General features: G+C 57.8%; 2 protein-coding genes across 10 annotated transcripts in view; one reads left to right on the forward strand and one right to left on the reverse strand.

The window, feature by feature from the left end:
- The window catches only part of SNED1 (sushi, nidogen and EGF like domains 1), a 20,737-nt gene extending 17,122 nt beyond the window's left edge, over window positions 1–3,615 (reverse strand). For 5 of the 9 annotated variants that reach the window (XM_015638091.3, XM_033516686.1, XM_015638096.3 and 2 more), the window contains exons 1-2: window positions 3,188–3,614; window positions 26–313 (exon numbers count right to left, since the gene is read on the reverse strand). In XM_015638091.3, the coding sequence (XP_015493577.1) occupies window positions 26–313; window positions 3,188–3,391 (492 nt within the window). In that variant the 5' untranslated portion in view covers window positions 3,392–3,614. Of the gene's footprint in view, window positions 1–25; window positions 314–3,187 lie in introns of all 9 variants that reach the window. The other 4 variants (XM_015638099.3, XM_019007836.2, XM_015638095.3 and 1 more) reach the window with 2 other exon arrangements.
- On the forward strand, window positions 3,442–16,423 carry MAB21L4 (mab-21 like 4). The gene is given in 8 exon segments (XM_015637036.3): window positions 3,442–3,735; window positions 11,485–11,602; window positions 11,916–12,029; window positions 12,032–12,535; window positions 13,610–13,832; window positions 14,634–14,787; window positions 15,600–15,956; window positions 16,150–16,423. Coding segments are annotated over 8 exon segments (1,857 nt in total). The 3' UTR covers window positions 16,243–16,423.
- The last annotated feature ends 33 nt before the right edge of the window (window positions 16,424–16,456 follow it).

Below are 16,456 nucleotides of genomic sequence, written 5' to 3' on the forward strand. Positions count from 1 at the left end.
TGGCTGCTTTGCCTCAGTTACTCACTGGTGAAAATGAGCTGCCCCCGAAGAAGGTGACACGGTACCAGGTTGCAATGAAGACCCACTGTGCAGAAAACCCTGGGAACTCAGGGAAATACTGGGCAATGTCCCTGCTTGCTCTCTCCAAGATGGGCTGCTCGGTACTCTCTCGGTAATATATTTCGCCTGCCCTCCGATTATCCACATCTGCCCAGAAAGCAGCAACCACGCGCCGGTCCTTGGAGATGGGGAAGGCCACTGGCGTGAACTGGGAGACCTCCTTCAGGAACGAGATAATCCCATTGTTGTTTACCTGCAAAGAGGAAGGGAAAAAAACGGGTGGCCACAGCTGACTCCTGCTGCCAGCAGGAATCCATGTTTTAGAGGTGCTTTCCATTTCATCTTTCTCTCCCCCTTCCCTTTCCACAAATATTGGAGCGCTTCCCCTTCCTGTCCTTAGAAGCAGAGACGTGCCTCAGCACCCACAACACCCCCAGCCCCCTGCCCCAGCCGCCTGCTCACTGGAGCACGGCTGTGGGCCACTGCACAAACAAACCCGGCCCTGTTCTCCAGGCCGGGGGAAGGGGAACAACTGCAAAAACTGCAGGAGCCCTTCGCATAAAACAAACAGTGCCCGGTGTGCGGGGCCAGCTCATGGCACTGCTCTTGGCAGGGGTGAGGGCCTGAGCTCGCTCCCCAGTCTCATGGCTTGCAGGCAGCCCATGGGGCTAGACCCTCCTGGCAGGGGGGCTGTGGGCACTGGCCCATGTGGGCACTGGCCCAGGGTGGGAGGAGCCTTGCTGGGCAGGAATCCATCCACTGGCATGCACAGCACTCCGGGTGAGCCAATTGGTCCTCTTCATCCCCAGAGGACCAAGTGCTGCCACCCCATGCAAAGCCCTCCGTGCTTCCACAAGCTGCTCTCATTAAAGTCGGGGATGCCAGACCCCCAGGGTGAGATACTTCGAGCTGTTCCTCAGCACTAACCAGTTGGGGCAGTTAGGGTTCTGGGATGCCTGGCCCACAGACACATGGCAGAGGCAGCATGAGCCCAGGGGAGGAAACTGGAAGTAGTGGATGTTGCTGCCTGGAGCGCTACCTCCCAACTTGGGGATGCAATGGGAATGAGAAAGGTGAAGATACCCCCTGCCTGCCTGAGCAGGCTGGAGGGGGCAGGGATCCAAGGGAAATGCTTTCACCCTAAGCTCCCAAATTCCCTGGAGGAGACCCTGACAGCACTCTGCCACAGTGCCATGACTGGCAGTCCAGTCAGCTCCAAGGCACTCTGTTCCCCAGCCCACAAGCGACCGTGGGACACGGTGTGTGCAAAGTCTGGCTCTGGCAAGCCCCTGGGCTGCAGGACAGAAAAGGGGGCCTGGTGCAGGCAAGAGGGTCTCAAGTGGAGAGAGCAGCTCTGGCATGCAGGCAGGCAGTGGTGTCACACTCGTGTGCCAAAAAGGGACTGGGAGCCAGCATCCCCAGGAGCCATGTCGAAGCCAGAATGCCTTCACTCCAGCTGCCAGCACACACAGGCACAGTGAGGCTGAGCTGTGATGGCCTCGTGCATCCCTAGGGAAGGTCCCCAGTCCCTGAGGAGGGTTCATAGCCCCTCTATTTGAACACAGGGCAGTCCTTACTTGTGACTAAGGGAAAGAGGATTCTGTTTTCCCAAAGCCTCCATAACCCCACTGCGTCCGCAGAGGAACATTCTTCCCTTGATTAAAGCAAGATGGGAGAGAACCAGAGCCAAGAAGGGCTTTTTTTGTTGTTGCTGGTTTTTGTGAAGGAGGGGGGTGGTTAGAGGCAGCCCTTGAGAACAGAGGTTTCCAGGTGAACCCAGCCCTGTGCCAGTCCCCCCTGGACAGCAGCTCCCTGTGGAGGAAGGCCTCTGCCACATGGACTTCTGTGCTGGGGGCAGCCAAGCTGGCCCTGTAGAGCCATGGGGTCTCAGCTCAGGGAAGGGGGATGTACTGTCCTCTGATTTCTGCAGCCCCTCCAAGACCTACAGCCACACTGTGGATCCTCTATGGGACAACCATCACGTCATCTGGCTTCTCCTGGCCCTCTCTATCCTTCCAAGGCAGCTCAAGCCCCAAGCCTGGGTCCCTCCCACCCGACAGCAGGGCTGGCACTTTGATCGGGAGGAAAACATGACCAGGTAGGCCCAAGGACCCCCTGTGCTGAGAGCCGAGGCAGTGGAATGGTACCTGAGCCCAGCTCTGGGATTCCATCAAGGCAATGCTCAGCCCTCTCCTCTGCCATCTGGGTCTGGGTCATCATTAAGCCCAGAGCAAACCAGGGAGATGGGATCAGGATGCTGAATGATTCACTGTGCCAGGTGGAAACTGGCATGGGGAGCCCAAATTTCACTTCTAGGTGCAAGACAACACCACCCAAAAGACTCCACAGACAACCAGGCACTGGGGTTGCCCCTCTGGCCACAGTTACAGCATGGGCTACATGATGGGCTATACACAACTCAAGTTCTTTGGCCACAGTCCCCTCCTGGTGGCTTAGGAATTGCAAGGGAGTGTGTCACCAGTAGTCCCAGCAATGCAGTGGGTGCAGGGAAAGGCAAGGGAATCGGATGTACCCAGTGGGCACCCCCAAAAGTGCAGCTGTCTTTATATCACACTCAGAGCCCCACCAACACCCCCTCCCTGCAGCAAGGGCCACCAGCCAGGGGCCACCATTCTAGGGCTGCAGCACACCAACTCTGAGCTCTTGTGCACCAGATGTATCCAGCTCCCTGCTGTTGGATCCCCCAGCATGTCACCAGGTGTGGGTATGCACGTAATGCAGCCTCCAACCAGGGCTAAGTCCAGGCTCCCCACGGCGGGTGAGGGCTTTGCCCAGCATTCCCAAGGCACTGGGGCCAGGATCCTCGCTGGGGACCCCCACACTGAGCCAGGGGTCCTGCATGCTCCCCAAGCCCAGGGCCCACCGCATCATCCTCGGCACACTGCCGTTCCTCTGATGTTCCCAGTTAAGTGGGGGCCACCTGATGGCCCCCAAGGAAACTCGGATTCATCCAAGCAGGACAGCAAAAAGGAAATAAGAGGAAGGAAAGGGGAAGAAAGAAACAGAAGAGACGGAATTAGAGGGAGGGAAAAAGAGGGAATACAAGGAAATAAACAAGAGGGAGCGAATAGGAGGAAATAAGCAGAAATAAGTGGAAATTACTCACATAGAGGCCGGTGTGCCCCGCACCAAAGAAGGGGAAGGGGATGGAGAGGGGCCGGAGCTCGGAGCCACCGTCGTCCTGCTTCCGCGTGGCGGCGTCGCCCTGGGCCGGCCCGAAGGGGTAGAAGTCCCCCAGCGGCACCTCCCCACCGGCCCACAGCCACTCGCCTAGTGCCACCAGCACGGCCCAGCCTGCCAGGACCTGCATGGCCGCCGGCAACGCCGCTCGCCTCTCACGGGGGCACCAGCCACGGAAGCATGGCGGGGGCGGGCAGGGCGAGGCGGGGCGGGGCGGAGCAGGACAGGACGCCCACTGAGGGGCACGGGAAGGACGGCGGCTGCCGCCCGGAGCCGGGCGCTGGGAGCGATCGCCCGGTGCGCGGCTCGAACCGGAGGCCCCTCAGCTCCAAGGCGCCCGAGCGCCCTCAGCCTGCCGGCCACGCCCCTGGTGCTCATTTGCATAATGAGGGTGTGGCCAACCAATGGGCGCTCGGCGCGCGCGGGGCGGGACTCGGGGCGCGCTCCCCGCTGTGCGCGGGAGGAGCGCGGGAGGTGGGGGGGGTCCCGGGGGGTCCCCCGCGAACACACCCGAACCCCCTCCCTGCCCACAGACCGCTCCCCACAGTCACAGGACTAGATGAGAAAAAAACAAAACAAAACGAAACGAAAAGAGTGAAGGAGAAAAAAAACTATGTCGTTTCCTTTTTTTTTTTTCCTGTTTTTTTTTTCTTTTTTTCCGCCATCTGGCAAGGCACAATTTAATATGCATTAAAATCACATTTATATTTTAAAAATTGCTGATCCCCCCCCCCCCCTTTTTTTTTTTTAAGGTGCTAAAAATATTATCAGGAAATTCTTTTCAGGAATGCCGTGTTTTAGGTTACGCTCCAGGCTCAAGGGCTTCTTTGTCTTTACTGGAGAAAAAAAAAAAAAAAAAAACCAAAGCAAAACAAACACACCCACCCTACATTTATTATCGGGAAATGGTTTAACTGGGAGAGGCTGAGCTCCCAGGAAAGTCGACGGCTACTACTAGGGAAGCCTCACTAAAAACACTGACGGTTCTGAATAATTATCAGCTCATGAAGAGTCCCAAAGCTGGACCCCAAGATCAGCCTGACTCCTGGGATGCCAGTGCATCTACCAGTGGTCCAGGACCACATGTCCACCAGGCAGGCGGCCCTGTCTGAGCCCTACTGCCGATCCCAAAGAGCTGACCCTATCACTTTAAAAATCACTTGGAAGAAAATGTTAAAAGAACAGGAGGAAAAAAAAAAAAAAAAAAAAAAAAAAAAAAAAAAAAAAAAAGGAAAGGAAAGAAAGAAATCCAAAATAAATAAGCAACCACATCCGGATTTCTCCCCTAGGACGCTAATAAAGGTTTTATGGGTTTGATATGAATTACCCTCCCTGGCCATTCATGGCTGATTTTCTGGAAGGCATTAGGCTGCACACCCCGGTACCGTTCTCGGGGAATGCCGTGGTGGGATGCACTGGGGGCGCTGCCCTCTTCCCCCACAGCCAATCTGTGGCTCTGGGATGCCAGCAGGGACCCATCTCTTTTGGAGAGTGACTGCGGGGCCACCTTCTGGCCATCGCCATCCACCACCTTACACCCATCAGAAGGAGTCCTGTGCTCCCAAGTCACATCTCCTGGCCCTGCCTGGCTCAGCTTCCAAGGAACACAGGGATATTGTGGCAGGACCTGCCCCTCTGCCAGGACCAAGTTCACAGCCCATCCTAAGCTTCTCCTGTAGGTTTTACCTTGAGAAAGGAAAAGGGCAACCATCCCCAAGTGTGAGGGGAGGATTTTCTTCCAGGCAGGCTTTGCACAGGAAAGCATCACCATATTCCCCCTATGCTGTCCAGCCCAGCTCCCCGGGATGTTAAATTGGAAGCAGTAAATGGAGCAGGGAGAACAGCTGTGGGCCCCAGCTGCAGACATTTCCTCTGGGCCTGGAGCTGGAGCCAGTGTGAAGCTGGGCTCTGTGCTGAGAGTGCTGGGGGAAGTGTGGGGGAAAGCAGCCCTTTCCTCACAGCATCTGGCCAAGCTCTGTCCTCCACCACCCACTCCATCTCTGGGAACAGATGCCCTTTTCTGCCACCACCTTTATAGTGTCCAGCTCTTTGATGGCCACCGAAACAGGGCCAGGACCTGCCACACCCATCCCAGTGAGTAGTTCCGGTGAGGCTGTTGAGCTGTGGAGGGGGACGGTGCAGGTCCCAGGGCTATCCTGGACTCTCATCCCAGCTTCACTGGCACCCGCAGCTGGAGATGCTCCCCAGTGAAGAACCACCTCCAGGAGCAAGAGATGGAGACAGAGATCCTTCCACTGACCCCAAGCCTATCTCTACCTGGCATCAGTTTCAGGGCTGCCCCAAATCCACAGGCAGTCACCCCCTGGCTCCTCCCAGCCCCATAGCAGAACCCACTACCCCCCACAAAAGGCAGCCCTAGAAAACGATTGGGAAAAAGCACGAAAGCCTACCCACCCCCCACCCCAGTCAGACCCCATGCTTGGGGAACGGGACATGTGGAAGGGGCCTGGGGAGCTATTAACGATCCAGAGCACATTCAACACGGATGCTTTCAGGCAGAGGGGACTGCAGGTCAGCACATGGTTTGGATTTGGCTCTCCCCTCCCTTCCAGCTAATTGGGCCAAGCCCAGAGAGCATTCCCTGCAGATGCCAAACACGTGTGTGGCACAAGCATCGCCTCCTGTGGGGCAGAGCTAGTCCTGGAAGCTCCCTCCCCAGGGTGGGAGAGGCAGCCAGGTAGAACAGGGAGGTCTGTGGGTGTTTGAGGGGAGCTGAGGTTTTATGAAAGGGTTTGAACTCGTTATCTGGCCCAGGCTCAAAGAATGCAGCAACACAGATCACGCGCATAGATGTGGGTGGTGGGAAGGGGCTGGAGGGTAGCCAGGAGGATGGAGGTTACTGCAACACCAGGCTCCTGCTCCCCCCAAACCCCCAGCAATGCCTGCCTCTGCTCTACAGGGGCATGGAAACAGGGGGGGACCTCTTCCCCTATCCCATCCTTTCACCTCCTCCTGCCACCCTGGGACCCTTCTGAACCACGTGGCCCTGGCATCTGGTGGCCACGTGTCATCTGAGCTATGGTGACAGGGATGTTACTGGCGTGCCGTTGTGTCCTCTCCCCCCGGCTAGGGGAGTCCCAAATGAGCAGAAGGACATGGGCCTGGGGGGTTCCAGGTGCTGTTCCACTGGGAAGCTCAGGGCAGTTTGGTGATGCTGGGGCATCACAGTGCCACTGGAACACAGAAAAGGAGCTGTGGCTCTGCCAACCACTGCTGACACCAGCACAAGTGGGGATGTGCAATCACTGAGAGGGACTCAAATCCTCTTCCCTGGGGCAAGCCGTGGCCCAAGGCTCTTGCCCCGCCATTGCAAACCCAAGGTTTTGAAATGCTGAGGGTGCTGCTGGCTCTGGAGAGATGGGGCTGCTATCAGGGACTCCCTACCAGCTCAGCTGCCACCCTGGCACTCCCCACACCAGTCCCTGACCACACATCTCAGGGGAGCACAGGCACACACCACCTCACCCAAGGATATCCCTGGCTTCTGAAGCAGTCCCAGTGCAGGGAACTGTGCCAAAACCAGGACACGAGGCTGAAACCAGGGCCCGGTGAAGTCTTATCCCTGGCTGAGGCTCCTGCAGCAGGCAGCCGGGTGAATGGAAGGGAAAGCCAGCCCCAGCACCAAAATCTTCTAATGAAGATTTCAAACCTGTTGTGAAGCCACATTGGCAAGTCTGGCATCACACAGGGCTGGGGCTGGCCGCGGGCACCTCCAGCATTGCAGCGGAGCATCGGAAAGCAACATCAGTTTTCCCAGTCCAGCTGAAAGCTCCTCGGATATTCTGCTGCTTTGATTATTTGACAGACCATGTTTTTTAAATTATTCTTGTATAAATATTTATGCATTTTTACAAGAACCATGCTTTGAGCAACAGGCCACGGCAGATGAAGGGCCAGAGGGGAGGGGGCTGGCTGCTGGGTTGTTCCATCCTGGTTCTTGCAGGTCAGCTGGGGGTTGAGCAGGACTGGCAGGGACACAGGGCAGCACTCCTGCCTGGGGCCCCGGGGCAGTGCGTGCCGGGTGCTGACAGCACACACAGCCCCGCCACCCTCCAGCCAAAGGTGGCTGTGATCCTCTGCCTTTCCCCCTCACTCCCCTCAGCCCTGCAATCCCTCCCCAGGGAACAGAACCCAGCCAAACAGGGGACCGGCCAGAGGCCAAACCTCCTGCTACGGGAATGCATCGCCGGCTGCTGCTGGGAGCCCCGCGCAGCCCCGCACGCCTTCCTGATCAGATCTGAAAACTGCTTCCCACAGACACCCTGAGCCAGAAACCCCCCAGGCAGCAAGGGCTGGTGGCAGAGCGGAGATCCCTTCTCCACTGCCCACTCCCACCTCGGCACTGCACCCCAAGCTCAGAGCAGGTCGGGGAGAAGGCAGTGGGTGCCAGGAACGCCTGAAGGAGTTCCAGGAGAGAAGGGGAAGGGGGTGGAGGGCTCTGGGGCCCCCATACCTGCCTCCAAAGCCCTCAGTCTGCAGGGATAGTGCCTGCAGCAAAGTGTGCTTCTGGACTTCCTGGTGAGGACTCTCTCTGCCAGCCCTGTCCTGCTCCCCAGGATTGTTGCTGTGGATTTTGGGAAGGATAAGGGTGAGCTCCCCCCCTCCCCCATCCACAGATGGGATCCACAACCCAGCCTCGAGTTTTCCGCCGAGCTCAGCAGAAATTCACGCAGAAGGTCAGTGACCAGAGAAAGGGATGATCCATCATTAAATAAATTGTTTTCATTTCCCAGGATAAAGGGGAGGAAAAGGGGAGGAGGGGAGGTGTTGTTGGATCAGGACTGGAAAATAAAAGAGCACAAGGCAGGAAAACCACCCCCTGTACTCCCTGCAGAGAGCAGCCCCAGCTCCTTCCCTGTGCCCTCACAAGAGTTTTACAGCCAAAGCTCTTAATGTGATTATAATAATTATTTCTTTCCTAGCAGTTCCCCCCATTCCGCCTTGGTGTTTTTTGGTTTTGTTTTGGGGTTTTTTGGGGGTTTCTTTGTTTTGTTTTGTTTTTTTAATAAACAGCCTATTTTGAAATGTCACTGGGGGAAGCCAATACTCCAGCTGAGCCCTAGCCTGGAGGAAGGAGCAGGGGCAGGGGGAGCATGCAAATGTGTGTGGATGCATGTAGGCATGTGTGTGTGTGTGAGGGCATGGGCACCCATGGGGACACCCCACTGCAGCACACCCAGGGCTTCAAACGGGAAAACTTAAAGACCTGGCCCTGCCCCAGGGATGAACAGACAGGAGATTCTTCACCCTCCCTCTCAGTCTGGATGCCCCACTGAAACCCCCATCTCGCACCTCTCATCTCCCACCCCTCTGTGTGGTCCCCCCAAAGCCTCAGGGCCGAGCTTTGAAATCTGTTGAAAAGAGACCCCTTTTGCCAAAATAAACAGCCTGTCATGTTAAATTACTCTCTCTTCCTCTCTACCTTCCCTGCCTTTGTCCCCCCTCACCGTCCCAGCTGTTCTGTTGGGGGCCATGCCACTCTGGGGGCTTTGTGGGGTGCAGAAGTGCTGGTGTGGAACTGCGGTGCTGGGGCAGAGCATCACCTACCTCCCACGTGCCAGTGCCCCTGTGCCCTGCCATCTCCTCAACCCACCAGCTCAGCACCCCAGGATCTTTCTGCTGGGTGATGACGGCACCTTGCAGGGTCTAGGGTGCAGCACTCACACTGCACGACCCTACAGAGAGGCAAGCTGGGCAAGGGACTCTGGGGGCTCATTGCAGCTCCTCGCCCACCTCTGCTGTGCCAAGGGCTCCTATGCCCCCGGGTTTTTTCCTTTCTCTTGCTTGCACTTGGCTGTTATTTTGGGGTTGTCTTCTCTCTCCTTTAGCAGAGCTAAAATTAATGGAACTATAAAATGGTGAGATGGAAACAGTTATTAGCTCATTCAGGCCAGACTCTCTGCCACTACCAAGGCACTTGACACCAGCCTCTGCTTGTCCAGACACTGTGCACTCCAGCCATGCCTTCCACAGCCTAGCTGACCTTCTTGCTAGAATTTTTTTCCTGCTGTTTTTTGGCCAATGGAGGTGTGCTCAGCTTGGCCTGATTGCAGGGTTGAGTGTCCAGGTGTTGCCCCAAATGCCCAGCCACACAGTGTCCCTGCCCTACGGCTCACCCCTTGAAGCACGGCCCCAGCAGGGCTCAGCCGCCCATCCATGTGGGACAGAGCTTCTGCCCCCACCACCTGATCCACACCATTCCCTTGCCACGCCAGCTCTGCTCCCTCCTGCTCAGAGCATTGCTCAGCATCTGGAAGCACCTCCAGCTGCTCCCACCATCTTTGTCAGCAGATGTGTCACTGCCCAGCATCACTCTTCCTTCTCACACAGTGCCTGCAGGAGGGTCCCGCACTGTGCTGCCTGTGCCTGGCAGCAGCCAGGAAGATGCTCCTCCAGGGCCTGCCCCTGGCCCCTTGCCTATGGGGGAGGGGAGAGAATGAGAAGGGGAGAGAGAGTGGTAGAGGAAGGGGAAAGGGGAATAGGAAAGGAGAAAAGGTGAAGAACAGGAAGGGGAGAAAGAGGAAGAAAGGAGGAAGGGAAAGGCAGAAGGGGGAAAGGAGGAAAGGGGAGAAGGGGAGGTTCCAGGGGTGGACCCAGATGCTACCTTCTGCATCAGAAGGGGCAGAAGGCAGTATTTGCAGTACCAAACTCTTGATTGTGGCACCCAGAGACCCAAAAAGTGCAGGTGTCAAAGCAGAGATGAGCCAAGGGGATCACATCACACTGGCTCTTCCTGCCATCAGAGCTCTGGCAGCAGAATGTGAGGGTCACACTGTGGGCTCAGCCAGCACTGTGACAAGAGAGCAGGGTTACCCCACTAGCACCAAGACATCAGGGGGACAGCTGTGTTTCCCTGCTCAGCCCAGCCTTACCTTCTTATAGAACCACTCCTGGCTCTCAGTTCAGCTTCTGCATGATGCCCACAGCTTCCTCCAGCATTCCTGCCAGGCACTGACAGAAGGAATGTCCTGGCTGCTGCTGCAGCAGGGACTCCATCCATGACAAAATGATGCTCCATGGGTGCACAGCAACCCTGCCAGCAGCGAGCTATGCCTCGGAAAAGTGGTGGCCTGCATCTCTCTGCCCTCTTCTTCCCACACCAAGGCATGAAGCAGCAATCTGTCTTGCCTGGCTCGGGTTCAGCATTCTTCAGGATGAGCCCAAGTCACCTCTGATAGGGGTCTGCTGCTTTCAGTCCCTCTCTGGGATGCCAGCCAGCTTGTCTTCCCCACACGATGAGGGAGGGTAAGACCTACCCCCTCAGCCCTGTTGAGACAGCCATTGGCGTGGGGGATTCACCCTGCTCAGATGGGGTGAAACCTGAATGGCAGGGCTCAGGTAAGGAGATGCAGGGCCCATCACCCACTGTCGGGGTTTAAAATACAGCTGAGACTTCCCAGCTCAGAGCACCCACAGCCTTCTGGTAGTGAGGAGCCCAGTGCAGGCTTAATGACTCGAACTTCATGTGCTCAAGGATGCTTTGCAGGTGGAAGCTCTGACCCTTGGGGCTCCTTCAGTCAGCTGGCAGAAGAGTAAATGAACATGAGGGACAGGCTCTTATCTGCAGGGCACCTCCTCAGCCGCGGGGAACTGAAGGAGGCACAAGGACGAACTGGAAATAATCCCTGGGGAGATCCAGAAACCTCGTCGGGGTTGTTTAAAAGGGTGAGCCTGAGCCACAGGAGGTGGGACGACCATCCATGAGCCCCATGGCACACTCCCTCCCTTTCAGAGAAATGGTCCCCAGGCTAATCTCGGGCCCCCTGCTGCCACGGAGCCTCCCTCACTTCCCCATTTCTTTCCCTGCTCTGAATCAGTGTACAGGAAAGCCTGGGACAGCTGAACTTCGCTGTCCTGCAGTGAGAACCCAACCTTCCAGCCACAGTCACTGAGCTCCGGCTCCAGGTCTGCGCAGCTCGGGAGCGAGCGTACCTCTGGAAGGTGACGGCACCCAAAAACACGCCCGGAAATCCCCATTCCGGGGTTTGTGAGAGATGGGGAGAAATGAGGGCAGTTCTGAGGGTACCACCGCGGGCAGCTCGGGCTGCAGCGAACCCCAAAGCTCGGAGCGGGGCCGGGGGCTGCAGCGGCTGGGCTGAGGGACCGCATGGACCGGCCCCGCCGCCCCCGGACCCCTCCCCACGGCGGCTTTGGGGTCGAAAAGCCCGCTTTATGAGTCCTCCGACGCCCGTCCTCCCGCAGCCCGGCAGGAAACCTCGCCCCGGTGAGCGCAGCGAGGCGGCCCCGCTCGGAGAGGGGCGCCGGGGGCTGATGGAGCCGGAGCCCGGTGTTGACAGAGCATCGGCAAAGCACGCTCAGGGTCCGGCAGCCCTTCCACAGCCCCGCCGCACGGCCCGGCTCCAGCAGCAGTCTGCCCAGCTCCTGTGGGCGCCACTCAGGTCAGGGAGAGCTGCCTGGGCTGGGCTGGGCTGGGCTGGGAGGACAGTGGGTCCCTTCACCTGGCCCTGGCTGTGAGAGGGAACTGCCGGCACGCAGTGTGGGAGAGCACACAGAGTTACCCTGCCGTGACCCACCAACTGAGCACCGCCGTCACCTTTCTGGAGCGCCAGAAGTGGGGCCACGGTGTGACTCAAGCCCCCGCCCTGGGTTTGCCCTGTACCTGTCCCTGGGAGCCACCCAGCACCCGGTGCTTGTCAACGCCCGGCTCTGCTTCCCTCCGCCCGCCCCACGCCGGCACCCAGCCCTGCCCTCCCTGCCCACGCACCTTCACTGCTGCTCGGAGCAGCGATAGAGAGCTGCAGAGCTGCCATGGAAGCCAACACTTCCCTCTGGCACAGCTACCTTGGGGTGGTCGTGTCCCGCGAGAGGCAGCGGATGGAGCATTTCCAGCGGGCCGAGGACATCCTGCTCACCCTATTGGAGAGCGTCCATGCCAGGGAACCCCGCTTCCTCGTGGAGTACGCCAGGAACCTGGAAGCCTTGGACTTCTCTCTGTGTGCCTCTGAGGACGCTGTCACTCTCGAGATGCCCGTGAGCATCGACGGTGATGCCCTGCGTGTGCTGGCGTGCCAGCCCAGGGACACCCCAGGCAGGCATCCTCCAGAGCTGAACACCTGCTATCTGGGAGTGTGCTCTCCAGGGACTGGTTTGGAGGACTGGACTGGTGTTGTGGATGTGATGGAGCACGGAGGTGGTGAGGGGTGCCTGCTTCCAGGCCAAATCCTCCAGCATCTGAAAGAGCTCCTTGTTTCAGCCATCGTGCATTGCCAACGCCTCTTCCTGCTTCAGCCAGGTACGTACACTGGCAGCGTGCTTCCCAGCCAGGAGCTGCCTCTAGTGCCTGCCCAGCTTCCCAGCTTGGCAGTGATCCCTATGCAAACATGCTGGGAGGTATGTTCCTGGGCATGTGGCCCACCTGCAGGCCAGGTGAGCAAGCACCTTGCTGTGGGCTCGGATGGGCTTTGCCTCCAGCTAAGGAAGGGGAGATGCAAACTATTATTCCCTGCCATCCCAGGGCATCAGTCATCCTCAGGCATCTTCACCTAGGATGGATGGCACCCTTCTTGGTGGGTGCAGGGTTCACCCAGCCCTGCTGCTAGTCCCTAGGTAGGGTTTGCTTAAGGACTTGGTGTGCTTAAGTTAGGGTTTACCCTAACCGCATTCTCCCCTCCACCTCTTGGCCTCCAAGTGCCCCCTGCTCCCTAGAGGAGGCTGTTTGGAGAGTGAGCTGGGAGTGTGTCAGAGCTGGAGCAGGACCCTGGGGCATGGGTCTGACCCTGTGAACACCCCAGCCCCAGCTGGCAGCAGTGTCCTTGGAAAAGATGTGGTGGGAGGGGACCCTGGGAAATGCCCACAGCAGTTCCTTAGGCTTCTTCATGCATTTTCATCTCCCAGTGTGTTTCTGGAAGTAAAGCTCAACCAGGATGAAAGGGTGATGTGAGAGGACCAGTGGGTCTGGAAGTCTCCTAACCCAGTCAAAGGAAGTCCACCATCCCCTCCTTTCTCCATGGCCAAGCCAGTGTCCTTCATCCTCCTCCACCCGCACAAAGCAATGAACCTTTTCTGATCCATTTTTCTTGGGCTGCATTGCTTTTCTTGGCTCTGTTCAGCCACCCAGAAGCACAGCTCGGTTTGATCGCTTGAGACTTCCTGCCGTGCCTGACCTTGAGCCCTGCAACTCTTCTTCCTGTAAAACCACCCCAGCATGACTGGGAGAAGGGTTTTACCCGAGGAACTGCAGCCAGACTGCAGCATTGTCGAGTAGGGTGGGACATGGCCACGGGTGCTGCAGCACACACCTGGTTCAGCCTGCGGGACTGGCTGTGCTAACCTCCTTCCTCACTGCTGCCAAACCCTCTGCATCTAGGTGACATCAGTGCTGAAAACCTGCGGGAAGATGCCATGGAGCTCTCCCTGCTGATCCGTGGCAGCTGGAAGACCATTCGCTTTGACATTGTTCCTGTGGTGAGGAGGCAGCGAGAGCCACTCTGGCTCCAGAGGCGACGGAGAGACAGTGGTTTCCCTGAAGGCAGCCTCAGGAAGGCCACAGAAGAGGCACACTTTATTCCTGCCTCTCCCCATTGCTGGAGGTGAGAGGCACGGCTGCATGCACAGCAGGGTGATCCTGTGCCAGGGATCTCCCCTGGCTGGCTGCACTGCTGGGTGTAGGCAAAAAGAGGTTGGGAAAGGGCGGGGACATGTCAGCAGGGGTTGAAGTCCCCATGACGTGCAAACCCCCTTCCCTGCGCTGGAGAAAGAAATCTCAGGCAAGTTTCAGACAGCTCAGGGAAAGAGAGGGAATGCGACTGAAGGAGCCCCCTATAATTATCCACTGGAGCTGCACCCTGAGTGTACAGAGGGTGGCATCTCTCAGCTCCCTGCTTGGGCTTCTGAAACAAGTCTAAGCACCTGGCAGCAGCAGGGTGATGAGGTGCCTCCCAAGGTGGGCTGGAGGACAGAACAGGACTAGGCTGATGTATCTTGCCTGCCAGCACAGCTACCCAGCCCCACGGTGGGGCTGAGCAGCCAGCTGGACCAGACCACGTTTATTTTGGAAACAAAGTGGTCCAGCTGGCTGCTTGGCCCCTTGTTGGGGAGCAACCCAGCCTCCCCTCCCCACTACACGTAGGGGAGCACAACCCCACTTTACTCCACCCTTGATCCTCCTGGGAAGGCAGGAGCTGCTTAGCAGTGTTCTCATCTCACTCCACACCTCTGAAGTTCTGCTCTGCCAGAGGCAAGAGCAGGAGGTAGGTCTGAGATGAGGCATGGACTGGGACCCGTGTCTGGCAGGGAGGTATCCCCACACACCAAGTCACTGCAGGCCTGCTCTCCCCATCCTGGAAGGATCTTCAGCACCCCTCCCACCAGATGCCACTCTCTTCCTCCAGATCCTCCACTCACCTTCCCATCCTGAAGCTGCTCCGAGAAGTGGACACCCTGGGGGGACCCCGTCTGGACAGCCTCCGCCTGCTCGACCAGCTCCGTGACCAGGACTGGGGAGGGGAGGATGGGAAAGGCAGTCTCACCTTCAACCACCTGAAGGTAGGTTGGTACTGCTGGCTGGGACCATGGCTCTCTGGGCAAGCAGAGCCACAGCTGCTCCTCTGCACAAGAACCCCAACAAGGGCTAGTGCCTGCAGTGCTTTGGGGTGTACCAGCTCATGGCTGTGCCATGAAAGGATGTGTGCTGCTGCCAGCCATAGTCAGAGGGCTTTGATCCTTCTTCCTTGGGTTGAACCAGCATCCTCCAGTTGGAGACACTTTGTGAATACAGAGCTGGGGCTCTGCACTGGTGTGCAGGGCATCATCCCCTGGCCCAGGCTGCCTGTGTCTGGGGGATGGAACCCCTGTGCCATGCTGCGGGCTGCCCTGTGCCCTGGTGTGCTGGGACATGCCTGTGCAGGGCTGAGGGTGGTGTTTCTGATGAGAAAAAAACCTCCTCTCCCCACCCAACCTGTTTTCAACATTCTGGAGCCATGCCAACTGGCCATGCTGGGGACAGCACGTGGTTGCACAATCCAGGTGTGCCCTGCCTTTTGATGGCTCTCCAAGACAAGGGTCAAGAAGGATGCAAGGATGTTTTCTGCTTACAGAATGGCTCCAGCTCCAAGTAGCCCAAATCCTGTGTCCTTTGCAATGTGTTGCATTCTTTGACGTTTTGGGGGTGGTGCTTGTGGGGTTTTTTTATAGAAAAAGGGCAGATGTATGTATTTGGCCTTCAGAAAAGCATAATCTGCTCCAGCCCCCGTGGATTTGGCCCCACAAGTGGTTGCATGGTGACCTGCAGGGTGTGAAGGGACAGCCTTGCTGGGATCATGCCTTGTGCCTGATCCTGTGCTCTTCTCTCTGCACAGATGGTGTTGCTGTGGAGCACAGAGCTCTTCCCCTCTCCAGAGGACTGGCAGGACCTGGAAGGTTCTGTCTACCGGCTCTTGGTGATCCTTCTCCGCTGCCTGGCCACCCAGCACCTGCCCCACTTCCTGAACCCAGGGGAAAACCTCTTCCAAGGAGCGGCCCCGGATCTTGCCTCCCTCTACCGTAAAGTTGAGAGCTTTGCCTGGGACCCCCAGCGCTTCCTCCGCTTCCATTTTGGCCTCCATGGGTTCAGTGGCAGCTGGCAGGCAGACACAGAAACCCGAGCCCTCCTGCATCTCCCCGCCAAGGATGGGTCCTACTGGGACACAGCCTACTTTGACATGCTGCTCAGCCAGGTAACCCCAGCCCTTCAGCTGAACTCGCCAGGCAGCACCAGGAGCCACCTGGGCTAGGAAGCTTGGGATCACTGCAGTTGTCCCCACAGAAGCCTCTGGCATGCTGTGGAGGCTGTGGGAGGCTGGCAGTGCTGGGGCATGGAGCCCAAGCAGAGCGGGAAGCCCTCTCCCCTCACTTCCCACCTGCCTTTAGTTTCAGGTGTACCGGATCCAGGACAGCGCACGCCGCTCAGCAGCGTCCCAGCTCCTTAGCAAGATCCTTCCAGAAATCACTCAGCAGAGCTGAGTGGGACCCTGCTGCTGCTCCATTAGGGTGTCTCAAAACTCTGGTGGGGTGCAAGGAGAGCTACAGGGCCAGGGATCAGTGTGTTGCTGTGTCATTTATTGAGGGAAGGTGGCAGGGGAAGAGAGCACATCTGCTGTACCTGGGGGGCCATACACAGCCTCTTGGCTGCCCTGCTGGACCTGGGCACCAGGTGCTTCACGGTACAGAACCTGGA

This window comes from Parus major, chromosome 9 (assembly GCF_001522545.3).
Source record: "Parus major isolate Abel chromosome 9, Parus_major1.1, whole genome shotgun sequence".
Lineage (NCBI taxonomy): Eukaryota > Metazoa > Chordata > Aves > Passeriformes > Paridae > Parus > Parus major.